General features: G+C 41.7%; 1 protein-coding gene across 3 annotated transcripts in view; it reads left to right on the forward strand.

The window, feature by feature from the left end:
- Positions 1–21814, forward strand: part of nalcn (sodium leak channel, non-selective) — a 226952-nt gene that overhangs the window by 148580 nt on the left and 56558 nt on the right. For all 3 annotated transcript variants that reach the window (XM_059646460.1, XM_059646459.1, XM_059646461.1), the window contains exons 18-26: positions 1169–1242; positions 2917–3018; positions 5621–5690; positions 9351–9442; positions 9549–9671; positions 11180–11236; positions 12290–12410; positions 18213–18344; positions 19212–19379. In XM_059646460.1, the coding sequence (XP_059502443.1) occupies positions 1169–1242; positions 2917–3018; positions 5621–5690; positions 9351–9442; positions 9549–9671; positions 11180–11236; positions 12290–12410; positions 18213–18344; positions 19212–19379 (939 nt within the window). The remainder of the gene's footprint in view (positions 1–1168; positions 1243–2916; positions 3019–5620; positions 5691–9350; positions 9443–9548; positions 9672–11179; positions 11237–12289; positions 12411–18212; positions 18345–19211; positions 19380–21814) is intronic.

The raw sequence follows: 21814 nt of genomic DNA on the forward strand, positions 1-21814 counted from the left end.
ACAACTGCGCCTCCCAGTCACAAACCATTTCAATACCTCCTCCCACCCCTCAGATGACATGTCCATCATGGGCCTCCTGCAGTGCCACAACACTGCTACCCGAAGGTTACAGGAACAGCAACCATATTCTGCTTGGGAACCCTGCAGCCCAATTGGTATCAATGTGGATTTCACAAGCTCCAAAAGCTCCCCTCCCCCTACCACATCCACAAAACCAGCCCAGCTTGTCCCCGCCTCCCTAACCTGTTCTTCCTCTCACCTATTCCCTCCTCCCACCTCAAGCCCCCACACCATTTCCTACCTACTAACCTCATCCCGCCCCTTGACCTGTCTGTCCTCCCTGGACTGACCTGTCTCCTCCCTACCTCGACTCTTACACTCACCTTTACTGGCTCCATCCCTGCCTCTTTGACCCGTCTGTTTCCTCTCCACCCATTTTCTCCTCTATCCGTCTTCTATCCGCCTCTCCCTATTTATTTCAGAAACCCCTTCCCCTCCCCTATTTATGAAGAAGGGTCTGAAGGCCTGAAACGTCAGCTTTCCTGCTCCTCTGATGCTGCTTGGCCTGCTGTGTTCATCCAGCTCTGCACCTTGTTATCTCAGATTCTCCAGCATCTGCAGTTCCTACTGTCTCTCTCAATCACCCATGGGCACCGGCCTCCCCGTTCAGTTGGAATGGCCTCTACTTATCATCCTTCGGGAAAAGTAGTATCCTTCTGTCCTGGACAGCCTTCAGGGAAAGCCTAGGTTCGGGTTGCAAAAGGCGTAGTGCTGCTTTATGTCTGGTCTCTGATGTTTCCAGAGGTGAGTGTGGTGGTGTGCAGAGAATGAAGTGCTGCTCAGGTACCTTCTAAATTCAGATTCTTGTGAGGGATCTGAACGTCCCACCCGGTGCTCATAAAATTTGACATCTTTACTTCCAAATTGTGTGAATCAACCTACCCCACCTCCCAACTGGAAGTACCTCCCACTTTTAGACCCTCCTCCACAGGAATTCTCAGTGAAAAGAGGTGCTACCCATATTTAGGTAAATGGCTACTTATTGAAAGAAGCCTATGCCCTTTGGTATTCTCATTAATTGCATTAAGATCTAACCACATGAACTATCTCCTCAACTTCCAGGAAATTCCCAGTTTAACTACCCTCTTGTATCCACGGTTATTTGCAGTTGCGGCGATCAGTTTCCAGCATCTGTGCCCGGAATCTTCTTGAAAAGGAAAATGCAGTGAATAAAATCTTCAGGTAAGATTTATCATGCTAGAAATTATTTAAATGTGTATGTATTACCTCTGTGTAATATTAAGATTGTTACATGTTTACTTACCTCGATGTTGCATCTTCTAAGACGACCATTTAACAATGGAATTGTGCTGTTTAAATATTTGTATGGGGAAAATCACCCTTGGATCTTGTCAACATTTCAGCTTCACAGCATCTTAATGTACTGAAACACTCAAAATGCTTTTAGAGAGAGTAGTTTATGCAGTAATTAAAATTCTAAGCACCAATTTTCTTTTAACAGTACCTCATGGTGCAGATTCTCATCAATAACAGCAACTTGCATGTATATAATGTTTGAAATTTTCTTGATCCGTTCCACCAGACGACTGTCCACACTCGTTGTTTCCAACACTTTGAATTTTACCTGCGTGTAATCTTCCGCTGTCATTGCGAAATTTGTCTGTGAATAATTCTGCAAACAAGCTCATATCAGAAAAAGAAGTGCTGTTAGTGCATGAGCTATTGCATGGGATTTTTACCAGTTAACAACTGATAGTTGTTGTATGCCAGACCACCAGAACCAGAAAAGCTGAATGACACCCATCGTCGGCTGTGGAAAACCTACACGAGCACAAAACATTCAAAACTATCCCTTTCCTTCCTATTAACAGAACCTAGAATGTTTTCAATGTACGGGGTGCTATGTTGGACATAAACAGGGAACATGAAGCATGAAATTACTACAGCTGCTGAATAAATGTTTTTATCAAATCAATGAAAACAAAGCATATCCATTGCTTGCACACATGTTAATAAAGATAGCAGGAATGGCAGATGCTGGTGTCAGAGACAATACAGCGTGGAGCTGGAGGAACACAACAGACCAGTTCGGTTTTCATTCTAATATGATTGGGTTTCATTTGAACTGTTTAGTAAGGATTAATATTTCAACTTACAGTGTAAAAATCAAACTGGTTGATAGTACTCCTGTACAGAAACTCATGCACAATAAAGTTGTAATAGTTAGGTATGAGACTTTCCACTCTATCGGGTTGTTTTTATTCAGTGTAATCCCTCCGATATCAGCACAAAAGATCACTGAAATTTAAGCACAACATGCATTCAGCCTGATCTTTTGTGGCTTAAAATTGTGCTAGAAGTGGGCCTTAAACACGAGATTGATCATACCCCCAGGGTGAGTTAATCGGCATGAGTTTCTATCAGTTGTGGACCACCCAATAAGTTTCAAACAATGAAGCTGGATCTTTGGAGTTCAGTAATGTTCACTGAAAAATTTTGAATGTTTAAAATTGGATTACTTTCTGATGCTAGAATGATGCCGAGATTTAAAATTCTTCATTTTTGCAATCCCATGTTTGCTGCTCTATTCATGAAACTTTGCCAAGTTACCGATCTTAAATATATCAAGGAATACTTTCTGAAGCAAAATCTCTGAAAATGTAGTTGGACCACAATCATGGAGGAATGTGACTTTGATGATGTGTAAATGAATTTGCGCAGAGATTATATGGAAAAAGACATAAGCTTCACAAAACCAATGCAATTTGCACCCAAATCAGTGTCTCCGTCTTTTTTACATTTAAAAATAGATTATTCTGATCCACCGTTGCCAAGAGAACACAATTGAGAAGTCATTGGTAATATATTTGTGTCTATTTCATCTGGTTTCCACAGGGCCTGCACTCGGCAGCGAATGTTGAGTGGATCCTTTGAAGGGCAGCCTGCAAAAGAGCGTTCTATTTTGAGCGTCCAGCACCATATCCGTCAAGAACGCAGGTAACAACTCAGGTGTCCTGAAGGCTGCAGTTAAAACATGTGAGAAGGAAACCCAATAAAGCTTCAGGGAGATTTTGGTTGACCAAAATTTGCATGGATGTCAGAGATGGCAGATTCATCATGGACGCTGTGTTTATTAATTGAAATCACTAAAGCTGGTGACTGGACCCAAAGCTTTTAAGTCTCCACAGATGCTGTGAGAACTGCTGAGTTTCTCCAGCAATTTCTGTTTTGATCTCCAATTGATGGTGATGGTTGAGTGGGGGATATGCTGGGCCGTGAGGTTGCAGATCATGTTGGAGTATGATTCTGCAGCTGCTAATGACTCACTTCATGGATGCTCGGTGTTGAGTTGCTAGATCTGTTTAAAGTCTGTCCCATTTAGCACAGTGACAGTGCCACACAACACAATGGAAGGTATTGTCAACGTGTAAGCTTTGTCTCCACAAGGACTGTGCAGTGGTTACACCTAGCAATACTGTCATGGACACTTGCGTCTGCAGCTGGCAGATTGTTAAGGATGAGATCAGTTTTTCCCTCTTGTTGGTTCCCTCACCACCTGCCACAGACCCAGTCTAGCAGCAATGTCCTTTAGGACCCGTTAAGTTAGACCAGAATTGTTGCTACGAGTGTGGTGCACATTGAATTCCCCATCCCAGAGTACATTCTGTGCCTTTGCCACCATCAATGCTTCCTCCAAGTGGTCTTCAAAATGAAGGAGCACAGGTTATGATATTAATCGCCATGGTAATAAGGAGGAGGTTTCTTTGCCTATGTTTGACTTAATGCCTGAGATTTCATGGAGTCTGGAGTCAATGTTGAAGACTCCCAGGTTGAAGACTCAACCTCTGTTGAGATGGTAGTGGCTGTGTCTGAGACATTGTCTCTAAGGTATGATTTCATGAGTATGACTGAGTCAGGCAATTACTTGACTAGTCTGTGAGACCGCTGTCACAGCTTTGGCACTGGACCCCAAATGCTAGTAAGGAGGATTTTTTCAGGGTCGACAGGGCTGTTTTGCCGTTGTCATTTACAGTGCTTGGGTCAACACCTGGTGATCCATCTGGTTTAATTTCTTTTCTGAGTTTTTTGTTACAATTGTTACCTTTGAATGCTCAGGCCACTTTTGGAATATTGCACACAATTCAGGTCACCCTTCAATGGGAAGGATATTGTTTAACATGGGAGGGTGCAGAAAAAAATTACCAAGATGTTGCCGAGTTTGGAGGGACTTGAGTTAAAGGGAGAGACTGAATAAGCTGGGACTTGTTTCCCCGGAGCATCAGAGGGCGAGAGGTAACCTTATTGAGGTTTATAAAATAATGAACAGCATGGATGGGGTGAATAGTCAAGGCCTTTTCCCTCTGGTGAGGTAGTGCAAAACTAGAGGGCATAGGTTTAAGGTGAGAGAGGAAAGATTTAAAAAGCACCTGAGAGGTAACTTTTTCACATAGAGGGTGATGCGTTTATGAAACAAGCTGCCGGGGGAAGTGGTGGAGGCTAGTACAATTACAACATCTGAAAGACATTTGGATGTGTACATGAATAGAAAGGTTCAGAGGGATATGGGCCAAATGCTGGCAAATGGGACTGGGTCAGGTTGGGATGTTTGGTCAGCGCAGACAAGTTGGACGAAAGGGTCTGTTTCCCTGCTGTATGACTCTGTTAGTGGCGTGCCAGGCCAATGAGAGGGCAGTTTAAAGTCAACCACATCTTAATGGATATGGAGTCACTTGTCCAGATCACGTGAGGACAGCAGTTTCCTTCCCTGAAGGACATTAGTGAACCAGACAGGGTTTTCCAGCAATCAAAAAGATCATCATTTAATGATGTTCAGTTTCAGACTTTCAGTGAACTGAGATTCAACCATCTGCCCTGGTGGGATTTGAACCCTGGGTCTCTGGATTAATAGTCTAGCAAAAATACCACTAGGTCATTGGCCTGTAATTTCCACGTAACACGCGTGCAAAATGTCAATCAGGAAAGTCTCTATCCCCACTTTGTAGGCATCTTCTGGGGAACTGTGAACTATGAAAACTGGAAGGATAGCTAACAATTTTATGTAACAAATGGACACCACTGGCAACATTGATGCTTTGCAGATTAGTTTTGAAATGTAACATTTCACAGATCTGAATCTTTATTAAGATTGGCACTTATTATTAAAATTGCCTTTTTTTTAAAGTGTGGTTTCTGTACAAAAACATACTGTCTTTATGGTCCATTACTGAATGTCCCCCACTGTTAGTTGTATGATTTAAGGTTAAGTATATAATAGGTGGGGAGGACATCATTCAATGGATGACAACACAAGCATGTATAAAGAAGTTCTTATTGTTAGAGGGCTGTAGAGTTAGCAGTTATGCATTTGTAATGTCTCACTTTGTCAATAAATCTACAACTCAACAACAATTGACTTTTGGTCTCCTTCACAAATTGCTGTCAGAAATTTAACATGCATGAGCATTTATAACATAAGGGATCTGCAGATATCTTTGCGATTTTCTTTTCATTTCCATGCTTTGATCAGTCACCTTACTTATGGCTGGAGGAAGGCGCTCATTTGAATACAGTGCATTGATTATCGTACTTGTCATTTCAGGTCCCTACGACATGGTTCAAGCAGTCAGAGAATCAGCAGAGGGAAATCATTGGAAACGCTGACACAAGATGTGAGTGAGAAAATAACCTTGGTGTGATAGCTAGCGCTTACCCTCTCCTGCTGCTAGCATGTTTCCATGACTACCAAAGATATCGAGTCCAAGACCAGAAAATAAATATTGAGTATATCAATAACAAGATATTGAATGGGCCAGACTTTTCTGTCAAATAACACCTGAGGATAATGACTCCCACTGTATATTAATGGTAACAATTGCTTCAGGCAAGGACAGAGGCACAGTTGCACTCAGAAATCCAAAAGTTCACATCCAAAAGGTGCTGATTCACCACTATCTTCACCAAAATGTCATCTTGCTGTCTGCCTCACTTTTGAAATGTATTGAACTGCACAGAGTTCCCGTTAGTGATATTGTAGGAATGGACTGTATTCATCAGAAAGAGTTGTTCCCTGTTTATTTAGTTTAAACGTCCTTTTAAACAGAGTGATGTGTATTGATTACATCTCAAAACCCTTACTGGCCCTGAAAAATGCCTGTTACAAGAATGGAACATCATTTTTCAGCTTTTAATTATTGTTGAAAACTTGAAAAATGTATAACAAAATTTTTAAATTGCATTTTACTTTCCTGTCTTCCCTTTCTCTCTCTATATATTTCCTCCAATCTTTTTTTCCCTGTGTTTATTTCTTCCCGCACCTGACATGGCATTGAATTTACCCAATCTCATTGACAGTTTTGTCTCAGACTGTGCAGGGTTAATTTCACAATTCAACAATCTGGTCAAGGAGATTCCCATTTGCTTCCCCTGGCTGCTCAAATTTCCCTCGATGTAGCAATATTAGCTCGTGCTTTTTGCGATTTGTTGTGCCATAAAGTTTAAGACCCTAAAAATACAAAGGCAAGTTAACAGCTAACTCAGGTATTGCACATGCTAAACTGAAGATAGAAGAACACTCAAGCAGCATCGATGGAGAGGTGAAATTCAAGTAGGAAGACTCAAAATGTAGATTATTATTTAAGTGGAGAGATGGAAGAAAAAGGTGAAGTGCAGAAGTATCTGGGTGTTAGAGTGCATGAAGCACAAAAAGTTAGCTTGCAGATGTAGCAAGTAATTAAGAAAGAGGTTGGAGTTTAAAAATAGGGAAATCTTGTTGCAGTTTTACAAGATGCTCCTAAGGCTACAGATTCTGTAGGCTGATTTCTAGAATGAAGGGATTGACCAATCAAGAATAGTTAAATAGGCTAACCTTTTATTCGTTATATTTAAAAGAATGACAGCAATCTTATTGAAACAAACATAATTCTGACAGGGCTTGACAAAGTAAATGTTGAGAAGATGTTTCCACGATCGGCGCTGGGTCCACTGCCTTACATCATTTATATAAATGGTTTAGATGTGAACATCAGAGCTATGGTTAGTAAGTTTGCCAATGACACAAAAACTGGAGGTGTAGTGGACAGCGAAGAAGGCTACCTCAGAGAGTTGTGGCAGATTGATCACTGAAAGCACTTAAAGAGGAGTTGACAACTATGAGGAGCTGGCCTCACGAAAGGAACTAAGGCCTTGGGCAGATCAACTGTGATCTTATTGATCAGTGGGCCAGGCTTGAGAGGCCCAAATGACCTTCTCCTGCTCTAATTTCTTATGTTCTTCTAAGAGAAACAGATTTAAAATTTCAGCTCAATGCTGCCTGAGCTGCTGAGGGTTCTCCACCATTTTCTGTATTTATTTCAAAAGATAGACACTGTAAGATCCACATGACAGTAAAATCTGGCCCATTATATTCAATCAGTGCCCTTTGTGTTTAGTTGTGGGTGCCACTGACCAAATGTTGCCCTTCCCCAATTACTGTTGAGCAGGTAGTGGTGAGCCATCTTCTTGAATGAAGTGAGTGGCTTGTTTAGCCATTTCAGAGAAGAGTTAAGAGCAGGGGCAGATGTAGGCCATTTGGCCCATCAAGTCTGCTCCACCTTTCAAAGAGATCATGTTGATCTCTTTATTCCCAGTTCCACTTTGCTACCTCTTCCCAGTAGCACAGTTCCCTTAATGGTTAAAAATCTGTCTCTATCAGCCTTGATACAAGTCTCCAAGTTCACCAAGGATCCTTAGACAGCACCTTCCAAAAGTACAACCACTGCCATCTAGAAAGACAAGTGCAACAGATTCATGGGAACACCACCAACCTACAAGTTCCTTTCCAAGCCACTCACAATCTTGGCTTGTAGTATGTTGCCTTTCTTTCAGCGTCACTGGGTCAATCTCTTGGAATTCCCTCCCTAATGGCATTGTGGTTCTACCTACAGCACATGGACTGCAGTGGTTCGAGAAGGCAGTTCACCACCACCTCAAAGCCACATAGGGATACGCAATAAATGCTGGCCCAGACAACAATTCCAACATCCCATGAGTGAATAAAAAAAATGACCCAGCCTCACTAGTCCCCTGTAGTTAAGAATTCCACATATTAGCTACACTCTAAGAGAATGAATTCCTTTTCATCTTTATTCTGTCTGGGAGACTCTGAGATTTTCCAGACTCTCTGACAAGAATCTGCCTCTCTGCATCTACCCTGTCAAGCCTGTAAGAGTCTTACATGTTTCAGTAACTTTGCCTGTTATTCTTCTGAACTGCAGTAAGTGAACCCACTAACTCAACCTTGCCTCCTAAGAAAATTGTTCTAAATTTGTGATCAAGCTAGTGAACCTTCTGTGGACTTGCTCGCTTAGATAAGTGTGGAAAAGCTATTCAAAGGATTCTTGAAGTGGTCTTACTTGTGACTGATGCAGGTTATAGCAAGACCGCCCCATATTTGCATGCCATTTCCTTTGCAATAGAAGCTAATTTACCATTGGCCTTCCCTATTATCTGCTGAGCTTATGCATTGGCATTTCATGATTTCTCCAGGAAGTCTTCCAAATCCTGTTGTGTTTCAGCTTTCTGCAGTCTTTCTCCATTTAAATAATATTCACTTCTTCTATATGTCCTGCCAAATAACATAATCTCACATTTTCCCAATTGTATTTCATTTGCCATGCTTTTGCCCATTCACTTGATCTGTCTATATTTCCCTATAAAATCTTTATATCATCATTGTTACTTGCCTTCCCATCTATTTTTGTATCATCCACAAACTTGTCTATATGAAATTCACTTCCCTCATCCAAGTCATTAATATATATTGTAATAATTGTGGCCTTAGCACTGACTATTACCATTCTGAAAATGCCCTTCTTATCTCAACTCTCTGTCTTCTCCTAGCTAACCAATCCTCTATCCATGCGAACATACCATCCCAACACCATTGGTTTTTAATCTGATTAAGCAGTTTAAAGTGTGGTACCTTATCAAACAGTTTGGAAATATTTCTAGCCCAGGCTGGATGAGGACGGCAGATTCCCTTTTCAGTGGACCATATGAGTTTTGATGACAACAGTTGCCATTAGTGATGGTAGATTTTTTTAATTTCAGGTTTTATTTGTAATTAACTGAATTTAAAGTAATTTTCTGCAGTGGTGAAACTTATGTACAGGTTATTAGTCCAAATCTCTCACTTATTAATTTTAAGCACTAGTACCTACAAATGTAAGTTATTACCCAGAAATTTAAGTTCTGTTCCTGATTACTGACAGAAACTTGGTTTGTTTTGTGGTGGATGTTTATTAATATGTTCCTCTCAATACACAAAATAAAAATTGCCTAACCTTATCTAGCACTCCAGCACAGTACGATATCGAAACGCTCAAAGGGAAGACAGTGAAATAAAGATGATTCAGGAAAAAAAGGAACAAGCTGAAATGAAGCGGTAACTTTGCTGCTCTCCACAAACATTTTCAATTCTGTTTTATCTTCTGAAAAGCATTTTAGCAACATCTTAATTTAAAAATTTCCCATTCTATCTCTCTCTTCAGCAAGGTTCAAGAGGAAGAATTACGTGAAAATCACCCTTATTTTGACAAACCTCTCTTTATAGTTGGTCGAGAGCACAAGTTTAGAACATTCTGCCGCCTGGTCGTGAGGGCCCGATTTAATGCGTAAGTCCCTCTCGACAGATAAAAACGTTTTCTACTGCACTTGGGTTTTATGTGTCTGGAATCTTCTTCAGAAATAGGTGAGTCCAGTGGCCCTTACATTATCAATACATAAACAGAGCCAGCCAACTTGTGCCACAGTGAGATGCACTGAGTGGGAACCATCGCAAGTTGCTGGACCATCTCTGGAGAATGTAAGCACCACTGTCAACCGCACACTAAACAGCGACTCATCCTCACCTTCCCCACGAGCTTCGGGAAATGTTCTGCATTTGTGCATGCATTACACATTAACCACACCACAAAGTTAGGATTAATATTTATTTCTCTCCCTCTCCCTCCCTCCCATTCTTTCTATCTCTCTATTTATCTCTCTACGTAAGTCCGCTCTTTCTTTTCCTCTTCTCTTTCTATCCCTGATTTACTCTAGTTCACCCAGTTTCATTCCATGTGCTTGCTCTGTTCCTTTCTAATTCTTTACATCCCAGTCGGTTAAAGTCCCATTTCTGTCACTGCACTGTTACCCTCCGAATAGGTTACAGAGCATTAAAAAATGGCCTCAAAAATGCAAGAAAGAATGCCAGTTCCTTGGTACTCACAGTAATATGCCCAGAGGCTTCTGGGCCAAAATGTTCTTTGCTTTTGTAATTTTGTGTGGTTATTATAGTGACTTACAGCAAGCAACACACCCTTTGGTCTCATCAGCCCATGCCAAACATTATCCCAAACTAAACTCATCCCACCTTCCTGATCCCAGCCCATATCCCTCCAAACCTTTCCTATTCATGTATTTAAGTGTTGTTTAGACATTGTAACTGTGCCTACATCCACCATTTCTTCAGGAAGTTCATTCCTCATGTGAACCACTCTGTGTAAAATATTTGCCCCTCATGTCTTCTTTAAATCTCTCTCCTCTCACCTTGAAAATATGCCCCCTACTTTTGAAATCCCCACCCTAAGGAAAAGACACCTACCATTAACCCCACCTATACCCCTCATGATTGTATAAACCCTGTTGTCACCTCTCAACCTCGTACACTCCAATGAAAAATGTCCCAGCCTTTCTTTGTAACTCAAACCTCCTATGCCTAGCAACATCCTGGCAAATCTCTTCTGAACCGTCCATAAAGACTCCATTCACATGTGGCTGGACAATTGATCAGAACATTTTAAGCAGATTATAAAGGACTGTCAGTGGGTAAAATGACTGGGACTTAAACTAAGGGGGCAGACTTGTTCATTTCTGCTGTTGGCACTAAACCTCACTCTTTTTGTTTCTGGTGCATTGGGAAGAAATTTATTTATAGAGCGCCTTTGACATAGCACAATCTCCTAAAATGTCTCAGAGGAGTTTATTCAGATATAAGGGACTTGGAAATCTTGGAGGGTTGCAGAATTGGAAGATGTGACAGAGACGGTGAAAGGTTTAGAGCGATTTGAAAATAAAGATGAGAAGTTTGAAAATGAGGAGCATTGATCTCATGTGTCACAATGCAGTTCTTATCTTCCAGATCCAAGACTGATCCAATTACTGGAGCAGTAAAAAATACCAAGTACCATCAATTGTAGTAAGTTTTAGTTTCTGTTCACCTTGTTACTTGATGAGAACAGCATTGCATGTAAATCATGCGATGATCATTTTCTTACGTGATGGTCTCTGTTGTCAAGTCCAGTTTTTGGTGACCATCTCGAGATGGCCTGGAACTGAGTGGTTTGCCAGGGCATTTCAGAAGGATTCAAAAGTCAAACACCTTACTTTGAGTCTGGAGTTCCATGTAGGCCAGACCAAGTGAGGACAGCAGATTTCCCTCCCTCCAAGAATGCGAGTGAACAGATAAGTTTTCACAATAACTGTTGATGGTTGCCATGGTCAACATTACTGAGACCAGCTTTATATTCCAGGTTTTTAAATGAAATTTAAACTCCACCAGTTGTCCTGGTGGAATTTAAACCCATACCTCCAGAATGTTAAATTGGCCTTCTAATTTACCACTATGACATTGTCTCTCAACAATGTATTATGTACTGAGATGGTGTGAAATCTATGAAAGTCACCTGGAAATTTTCAGGAGGCCCTCACTCTGACCTAAGCTTGGAGGTGAGGAATCTCACATTCTCCAAAACCAGATTCCCAAGCCACGTTCTGGAAACGGGATCATTTGCATAACTCCGCAAAACTCCCAGCCCTGGAAAAGTGCAGCCCTGGCTGTACATGAGCTAATCCTGATCCCAAGCAAATGAGAGAGTGCATGCTTTCAGAACAAAATGAGTAAAGAAAATATGTCCTCAAACATTATAGAAGTGAGGCAGGTCATTCATCTTTTGTTTCCGTGAAAGAGCTATCGAAATTAGTTCCTCTCCTCTGTTCGTCCATAAAACCCAACAAATATTCCCCCTTAGGTATTTAATCCAATTCCCTTTTCAAAATTACTGTTGAACTTGCCTCCACAGGCCTTTAGGCAGCTGATTCTGGACCATTTTTGATTGTTATATAACAATCTTCTCTTCATCTTGTCTCTGGCTGTTTTGTCAATTAGCTTCAGTCTCTCCCCTCTGGTTAATAATGCAATGACTTGAGCATGTTCTTCACAGAGTAATTGTTTTATTCTCCTGTCTGCTAGTGATTTACTTGGATTAGTCACGTATCTTGACTGGGTGATGATTGTCGTTACAATCTGCTCGTGCATATCCATGATGTTTGAAACACCTTTTACCACAGTTATGCACACACCTACTTTGCAGGTAACATTACAACAGTCATGTGTCTGCACTTAAATTAGCCAACATCCTACTGTCGCTATGCATCATGGAAACAACTCAGTGCCTTATTTAAAATTGAGTGTTCCATTTCCCCCCGTGCATTCCTGATTTTCTTGCCATGTTTGAATGGAGCGAGCGCGTCAACAGTGCCGTTTGTGCTTCAGCGGGTCACGCTGTCACCTCTAAGTCAGATATTCGTGGGTTCAGGCCCAGTTCAGAGAAAAATCCAAGCTAGTGCTCCCATTGTAGTACCAAAGGACTGCTGCACTCCCTGGGCTGTTTTCTTTTGTTTGAGATGTTAAATTGAGGCCCTTTCTCCTCTCTCAACTGAACAGAAAAGTCCTATGGTGCTACTTTGAAGAAGAACAGGAGAATTCTCCCTGTCCTCTAATCAGCATCAAACATATTGCCTGGTCATTACGATTTCATTGTTGTTTGTAGGAGCTTACTGTTACTGTGCACAAATTTGTTGAATTAAGAGTCATAGAGTAATACAGCATGGAAACAGGCCCTTTGACCCAAACTGGTCCATGCTGACCATGATGTCCACTCAGCTAGTTCCATATCCCTCTAAATCCGTGTACCTATCCAATTGTTTTTTAAATGTTGTTATTGTACCCTTCAACCTGTTTCTCTGGCAGCTCATTCCACATACACACCACTCTCTGCATGAAGAGGTTATCCTTCAGGACCTTCTTAAATCTTTCCCTCTCACCTTAAACCTATGCCCTCTAATTTTCAATTCCCCATCTATATGCATTCATCCTAGCTATGCCCCTCATGATGTTATACATCTCAATAAGGTCACTCCTCATTATCCTACATTCCAAGGAATTCCTGGCCAACCTCTCCCTACAACTCAGACCTGCTGGCCCTGGCAACATGCTCATAAATCTTCTTTGCATGCTTTCCAGTTTAACCATGACTTTCCTATAACAGGGTGACCAAATCTGTCCACAATATTTCCTGCATCTCAACAGTGACACTACAAGTGAATTTTATTGGATGCAAAGTGCTGTGGAATGTCTTGAGGTTATGATAAGTTCTACATAAATACTAAATATTTATTATATATTAATTGCTACATCAATGGCCTTCCTATCATCATAAGGTTAGACGGGAGGATATCAGTTCGTAGAATCATAGAATCCCTACAGTGCAGAAAGAGACTATCTAGTTCTCAAGTCTGCAATTAACTTGCAAATATCTTCTGAGCCCCCTCTATTTGCTGCATGGGTTTTCTCCCATGGCCGACCCACCTAGCCTGCACATCCCTGGACACTATGGGACAATTTAGCATGTCAAATCCACCTAACCTGCACATCTTTGGACTGTGGGAGGAAACCATACCATCTGGAGGAAAGCCTTGCAGACATGGGGAGTATGTGCAAACTCCACACAGACAGTCGCCTGAGGCTAGAATTGCCCTCAGTTCCCAACCGTAGCAGTACTAATCAGTGTGCTGCTATGCCGCACAATGTTCAGTACCGTTCACAACTGCTAAGATACCAAAGTAGTTTGTGTTCAAATGCAGCAAAACTTGGAAAATGTCTATGCTTGTGCAGATGTGTGCCATGAATGTTATTAACCACCAAAATGCGAAACAATGATCATCTCCAACAAGAGAGAATTTAACCATCACCCATTGACATTCAGTGGCACTACATGTGCTGAATTTCCCACTATTAACATCCTGGGGTTTACTATTGACTAGAAACTGTACTAGATCAGCCATGTAATAATTAGGCTATAACAGCAAGTCAGGCAAGGAATTCTGTGGTGGGTAACTTACCTTACTAACTCGCCTAAGTCTGTGCATCATCAACACGGCACAGATCAGTAATGTGGTGGCATACTCTTCATTTGCCTGGACAAGCACAACTTTAACAACATTCAAGAAGCATACCATCCAGGACAAAGCATCCAGTTTGACTGGCACCCAATTACCACTTTCAACATTCACTCCTTTTACTACCAGTGCATAGTGCCAGCAATATTTAGAATCGCCGAGACCCCTCTGACAGTATCTTCCAAAACCACGACCTATATCATCCAGAAAGACAAGAGCAGCAGATGCACAGGAACACCACCAGCTGCAAGTTCTCCTCTAAGCCACATGCTATTCTGACATGGAAACATATTGCCATTACTTCGTCATGAAACCCACCGAAGTAACGATTTGAAAAACAGATGAAGGTTAATGGTGAAAATGCTCGTTGCCCTGAACAATCTTCCGATGCTGGAAATGTTGGCAAATGTGAGGGTGGATGTGTGGTTAAAGATTGAGAGGTTGGTTACTTCCCCTCAGCTCGGAGATGGCCATGCACATGATTGTATAACTCCAACTGCCCCACCCTGTAAAACAGATTGTGCCTCCTGGTCTCCAAATATAATTTAAATTTTCTTTTCTCTTGAGTGTTAGCTTTTTCTACAGGGCTCAGGAGATTAATCTTCTAATGTTGGAGACCCCAGAGTAAATCTGAAAGGTCCACAGCTCCTACCTGGAACCTGTTGCATTTCTGATGTGGTTTATTCAGGCAGAATAAAACCAAAAACTAAACATACATAAATATCCATTCTACAACTTATTTAGCTCACTCCATCCCTGTAACCCTTTGAGATATCTGCACATGTCCAATCCTGGCTGTTTGTGCATTGTCAGTTTTAGTTTCTGCACTGCCGATGGTCATGCCTTTTCCTGTCTGGACCCTAGTTCAGGAATTCCTGAACTTGCAGCCTCTCAATCACTCTGTCCTCTATGGATACTGTGTAACATCCTACTGCTTTCATTAAGCTTTTGGTCACCACACATGGTACTTCCTTCTGTGGCTCAGTGTCAGACTTTTTTGTGAGAATCACTCCTTGTTTTGTAGCATCAAAGGTGCTATACAAATGTATATGTGTATGTACAACATTTAAAATATTATTGTTGCTTAGCTGCCTTGACACGGATCTCATGTTATTTTCTATTGAAACGTAATGGTTTTTTTTTTCATTTATAACATCAGTATCCATTCCTTGTCAGGCACTTAATGGGTTGAGGTAGATTTGATGACAAGCCTTGCAGTTTTTGAGTTTGTGTCTTGAATCTGATCATTATAAGGTTGAAACTAAGACTGTGCAGTGCATTTCTTTACCAGTTTGACCTAACCATTTAATTGTGAATTATTCATCAATTCCTGTACAAACCATAAAATGAAAATTAGAATGATCCTATTTGTGACACATTTTTGTTTGCCACTTATGCTTATGATTTCCTGAGGCAAGTCATTCAGAAAATTTGAAGGGTTGTGACCCTCGCTGCAATTCATTTAACATAAACTAAAGGCCAAGTGCAACGAAATGTGAAACAACCAGAACTTACTCTTTCCTTTAGGGTTAACCTGCTGCAGCCAAGAAATGATGTTTAAGATAAGGGGCCTGAGGATTAATGGGGGACAGACAGGGGTCCACAACCAGATCAGCCATGATCTTAGATAACAAGGTGTACAGCTGGATGAACACAGCAGGCCAAGCAGCATCTTAGGAGCAGGAAAGCTTGTTGAGTGATATACAGCAGAATTGAGGGGCCAGATGGCCTACGTTATCTACAAAGGCTGCCAGACATGCATGAATATTTCTGTTGTTTTTATTTCAGATTTCCAGCACGTGCAGTAGTTAGCTTTTATCAATATGTCCCAATTCTTGAAGCGTTTAACTTCCTGAGGCCATCAAAGTAACTCTGGAACGTATGCGACCATTTACACAACTTCTTTCATAATCACAGGGCAACCCCAAGTGTTTCTTGAATAATAACAACAACAACTTTTCCATGTATAGCATAGTCACATAGTCAAATATCCAAAGGCTCTTCACAGGAAATTATAAAGCAAAATATGACCCTGAGCCATGCAACGAGGTGTTAAGGTAGATGAGCAAATGCTTCAAGAAAGAGAACCAGAGAGAGAAAGGAAAAAAAATGGGAAAAGACCGAGAGAAAGAACTGGGGAGGGGATAGAGAGATATTTAGGGAGAGATTTGTAGAATCAAGGAGCAGGGCAACTGAAGGCACAAACACCACAGTGTAGCCATGAAATCTGTCAATGTACCGGAGTCTGGAATAAGGAGTACGGAGATCTCGGATCATCATGGGACTCAAGAAGTTTACAGACCCAAAAGTGAGTCCAATCTCAACTGATACTTTGTTTGTACATTAAGGGAGACATCTTGCTTAATATCATGTAGGACTTAGGAGGAGACGTAGGCTGAGGATTGTGGGAGAGAATGCTGCACTTTTCAAGGCATCGGAGGTTAAGTTTACCCTGCTGCTTTTTTCAGGCAGTGGGGGAAGCTGTTTATAGATAGGCCAGGAGCCCGGGTTGGGGGTGAGATACAACTGGAAATAAGTTGCTCATTGTTTTGTAACCCATTGTGGATGTCAAAGGCCGTAAACTTGACAACAATTTGACTGGGTGCTGCATAGCTAACCCGCTTCTGGGTGGTCTCTTTCGGTTTCTGGCTCTCTTTCCCCTGAACCAGTTGCTCCTGTGAAGAAGTGAAATGACCTGAAGAAAATGTCAGTTATACAAAGCACCAGGGAAACAAAGGGAATCCCTGAACTGAATCCTGACGATTGGTGCAATTGAATTATTTTCCCAATGTATTTTTTTCCTTCCTGCCATAATACCAATTTATTTTCTTTACCCATGTCTGTCAGTATATGTCCGGGGCCTTTAGAAGAGAGTTAGAGCTTTTGCTCAAAGTTACATGCCAGCAGTTTGTAGTTAATAAAATGTGAAGCTGGATGAACACAGCAGGCTCAGCAGCATCTCAGGAGCACAAAAGCTGACGTTTCGGGCCTAGACCCTTCATCAGAGGGTCTAGGCCGGAAACATCAGCTTTTGTGCTCCTGAGATGCTGCTTGGCCTGCTGTGTTCATCCAGCTTCACACTTTATTATCTTGGATTCTCCAGCATCTGCAGTTCCCATTATCTCTGAAGCAGTTTGTAGTTGTTTACTTGTGGTTAGGATCTATTTATTTGTAATAACTAATTGTTATTGTTAAGTACAGAAACTCAGTCTGTGTTTTCTGTCAACCAGAATCTCTCAAGCAGGTAAATTGGGGGACACTGTTCCTGTTTGCTGAAAGTTTTTAAATTTTGTGATAGCTCTGGAAATGGCAGAGTTTGATTTCCAGCACACATCCCTCGTGAGGTGTGACAAATCACACTGTACCTTAACCATCTGTTCCAACTGGCCTCCTCAATTTTCTTTTCGATTACCTAATCATAAAACTGTAATGATCGTCATTGCTTCCTGTTCTAAAACACACAAGATTCAAATTTTAATTGTAATTTTAATTTTAAAGGTATCCCTGAGTTGTTTACACATTGTAAGGTTGTTTTGGTTTAAAGTTGTATATCACCAAACCCTGCAGCACCAGAGGAGGCCATTCAGCCCACCATACCTTGTAGTAGCTCGATGATAGAGCTATCCACTTAGCCCCACATCACCTTTCTCTCCACACAACCCTGTAAATGTTCTCATTTTCAAGTATTTATTCAATTCCCCATTTGAAAGTTACTGTTGAATCTGCTTTCACTGCTCTTTCAGGCAATGCAGATTGTAGCAATTAGCTACATAAAAAGCATTTCTCCCCACCATCCACCTCCTCCAAAGCCTTGGATATTTGCCAATTATCTTATGTTTATGTCCTTCTGATGAGCAACTGGCATGATTTGATGTAGTATTATTTGCATTTTATTTTGTGTACCTGTATATTCATTGATGACTTTTGTGTTCTAGATAGCTGAGTACGCCTTTGTAATTTTCATGAGCATTGAGCTGAATCTAAAGATCTTGGCAGACGGCCTATTCTTCACACCTACTGCTGTCATAAGGGATTTCGGAGGAGTGATGGACATCTTTATTTACCTTGTAAGCCTTTCAGTTTCTGTATCATCCATTACAAAGTTTCAAAGGCCATCTACTGAGACCTCAACGAAGCAAGAAATACACAGTGAACAAACTCAGTTCTGATAAAAGTTAACCAAATAGAAATAAAGTACACATCAAAGATCTGTGCAGACTCAGTGTTCTGTGAGCAGTTCTGCTGTCCATATTACAAAAGGATGTCGACATTCTTAAAAAAATACAAAAATGAATCACAAAGATGAACGGTTGTAACAATGAGCAAGACTATGTAAGGGGCACATTTCTTTAGAATCTCTCATGATGACCTGATACAGGTCTTTGAAATTATGAAAGCAGACAGCGAGAAAATGTTTCCACCTATGACAGAAATCTAAATTGAGGGTTACAAATATGAAATAGGGAATTCAGTAGAAAATTGTTTGCCTAGGGAATAATGAGAACATGGAACTCCCTACCACAGAGAAATTGCAACAAACTGTGCAGGTGTAATTCAGAGTAAGTTAGATAAATACAGGAGGGAGAGGGGAATAGAGGGATAAGTTGATTGGTTGAGAAGAAGCAGGGTGGGAGGTGGTTCATTCAGAGCATAAATGCCAACATGAACTGAATTGGGCTGAATCGCCTATAACCGTTCTGGACATTCAACCTATCAGTAACTGTAAAAAGAAACATTTGTGTTTCCAGTGTGGCTTCTCTGTGTTGAGAATTTGAGTTTGCTTGTAAGGTCCCACTCACCATTGCCCCAGGATTGGTTCTAGCATTCATGTCCACAGCTGTTGGACATTTAGAGTTTTGTGTTTGTGCTTTGCTGCGAAGAACATTGCCTTGTTTTAATGCCACTTCTCCTTTGCATTTTCTTTTTGTTTCAAGCAAAGTTTGATCTTTCTGTGGTGGATGCCGCATAATGTTCCCGCCAAATCTGGAGCGCAGCTCTTAATGATGCTTCGGTGCCTGAGACCACTCCGCATATTTAAGTTAGTCCCACAGATGAGGAAAGTTCTCCGGGAATTATTCAGTGGTTTCAAAGAGATATTTCTGGTAAGTAGCCAAACCTTTTTGGGATCCCGGGCTGCGATACAGGTGTACCATAGGAACAGGTGGAGGCCATTCAGCCCCTCTAGCCAGTTCTATTTGATTCTGTCAGACTGTGGGTAATCCATCTCTTAACTCGGTCAACCTACCTTGATTCTATTACCCTTAATCCCCTTACCCAACAAAAATCTATCCAGCACAGTTGTGTCACCCCAACCTCCGCACGTTTTTGGGAAGAGAGCCTTTGTGAAGAAGCGCGCACTGGCCTCACATGATGGGCTTTGTAGACAGCGATCGTCTTTAAAAAGAGATGCAGATTTTTCATCGACTAGCACAGTGAAATCTCAAGACAAGATTTCAAAATCTATGACTTTTACTGTAACAAGCCAAAATCAACATTGACTAATATTTCCAACAGAAAAGGTATTTCCCAGGAATTTCTTAACATAACTGCAAACTCACGTCACATTCGTAGATTATGGCACACTGTCAACAGATACATCCTAAAAAGTCCCAAAAGTCTTACAAACCCAGCCATATTTACGATGAATTTAGGGCCAGGTTTCCACAATAGCTCCCTGTGCAGCTGTACTTTTGCACACCATGGGCAGAATTGTATGGGGAGAGTGGTGGTGTGGGGATAGCTGCTCACTATCCCGACCACCCCTTTCTGCCTTTCCCTGGAAGGAATGTCAGCAGGATCCCGAAATACCAATGTTGAAGCCTGTCCCACACCCAAACCATACTGTGAGCAGCTGAACTTATGGAGAGTAGGACGTCCATCCCTCACTGAGAGCAAGTGTCACTCTCCGGACCCATTGACCAATCTGATTAGTTGGCAGCAGTCCCAGTAGTGGCAAGAGCTCAGTAACGGGCACTGCCCAGAGAGTGGGGTGGATTGCAAAGAAGGTTCACTGGATCCAGGAATTTGGTCAGTCAGGGGCATTTTGAAGGGAGCGCCTGGTCAGCCTCAGGAAGGGATCAGTGAGATTTAGAGAGCAGCCGGCAAAGGAAGAAAAGGCAGGTTTTGGCTGCATGTCCCCAACATGTGCAGGGCAAACCACACCCTCTTCCCCAACCCGAGGATAGTAGCGTCCCCTCCTGCCCTTTTTAAACTTTCTTTTAAAATCTTGGGCTGCTCACTTCCATCTGCGTGCCTGTGCCAACTCTGACATGGTGCAGGTGGCATATTTTCTGATTCAACTGGGCTTGGAAACAAGCTGGAACAAAAACAGAAGTTGCTGGAAAAGCTCAGCAGGTCTGGCAGCGTCTGTGAAGGAGAAAACAGAGTTAACGTTTCGGGTCCGGTGACCCTTCCTCAGAACGGACCCGAAACGCTAACTCTGTTTTGTTCATCACAGACGCTGCCAGACTCCCTGAGCTTTTCCAGCCACTTTGTTTCTGTTCCTGATTTACAACATCCGCAGTTCTCTTGGTTTTTATTTGGAAACAAGCTGATTGGCCTAAATTGTCCATTTAAAAGCCATTGTTGTGGCACCCAGCAGCCCACCTGTTATGCTATGGAGGTGAGCTTTGTGCTGCTGGGAAGGTCCTGTTTTATGTGCACCCGGCCCCTCTTCAAACATAAGATGGTCAAGCAAAATCTAAGCTCATGATTCCCGAAAAATGTCACAATCGAACATCCAGGGCAAGAAATCTCAAGGGGTCGTCTGTCTCTTTTATTTCTGGTTGTCTTTGCGTCTTTTGCAAACAGTAAGATGAATCATATGTCAGAATCCCAACTTACAGAATGGTACCAGTGATGTGATCCCATTGAAAGGTATGAAACTCTGAGAGAGCTTGTCGGCGTAGTTGCAGAGGTATTGTTCCTCCTGACTGGAGTATCGAGAACTAGGGAATTCAGATTCTTAGTCATAGCCAAACTCAGGATGAAAGATTAAGATTTAAGATAGAGATGAGGAGAGCTTGCGTCATTCAGAGGGTGGTGAACTATTGGAATTTTCTATCCCAGAGAGTTGTGAATGCTCAGTCATTCAGTCTATTCAAGACTAAGATCTATATATGTTTGGACACCAAGAGAATCAAGGAATATGGAGAATGCGCAGGGAAGTGGAATTAAGCTGTAATCTTTAATTGAATTGAATGTTGGAGTGGGCTCGAAAGGCCAATATGCCTCTTCTAGCCCTATCTAATCTGTTTTTACTGTATACAAGGAGGCCATTGGCTCCATTGTGCCTGTGCAAGCTCTTTGCCATTTGAGAAGTTCTACTGCCTCCCTCCCCTTTCTCATAGATCTGCAAATCTTTTTAAGTGGGAGTGACCTGATTGGGGCCTTTAAAATGCTGAAAGTCTTTGATAGAGTGAATACAGAGAGAATGTTTCCAGTTTTGGGGAAGGCCCAACTCAAGGCTTCCCCTTGTTTGGATAATTTCTACAACCTTCCTCGGTGATGCCTTTCAGAGATGGAGAGCTGGTATATG

This window comes from Stegostoma tigrinum, chromosome 6 (genome assembly GCF_030684315.1).
Source record: "Stegostoma tigrinum isolate sSteTig4 chromosome 6, sSteTig4.hap1, whole genome shotgun sequence".
NCBI lineage: Eukaryota > Metazoa > Chordata > Chondrichthyes > Orectolobiformes > Stegostomatidae > Stegostoma > Stegostoma tigrinum.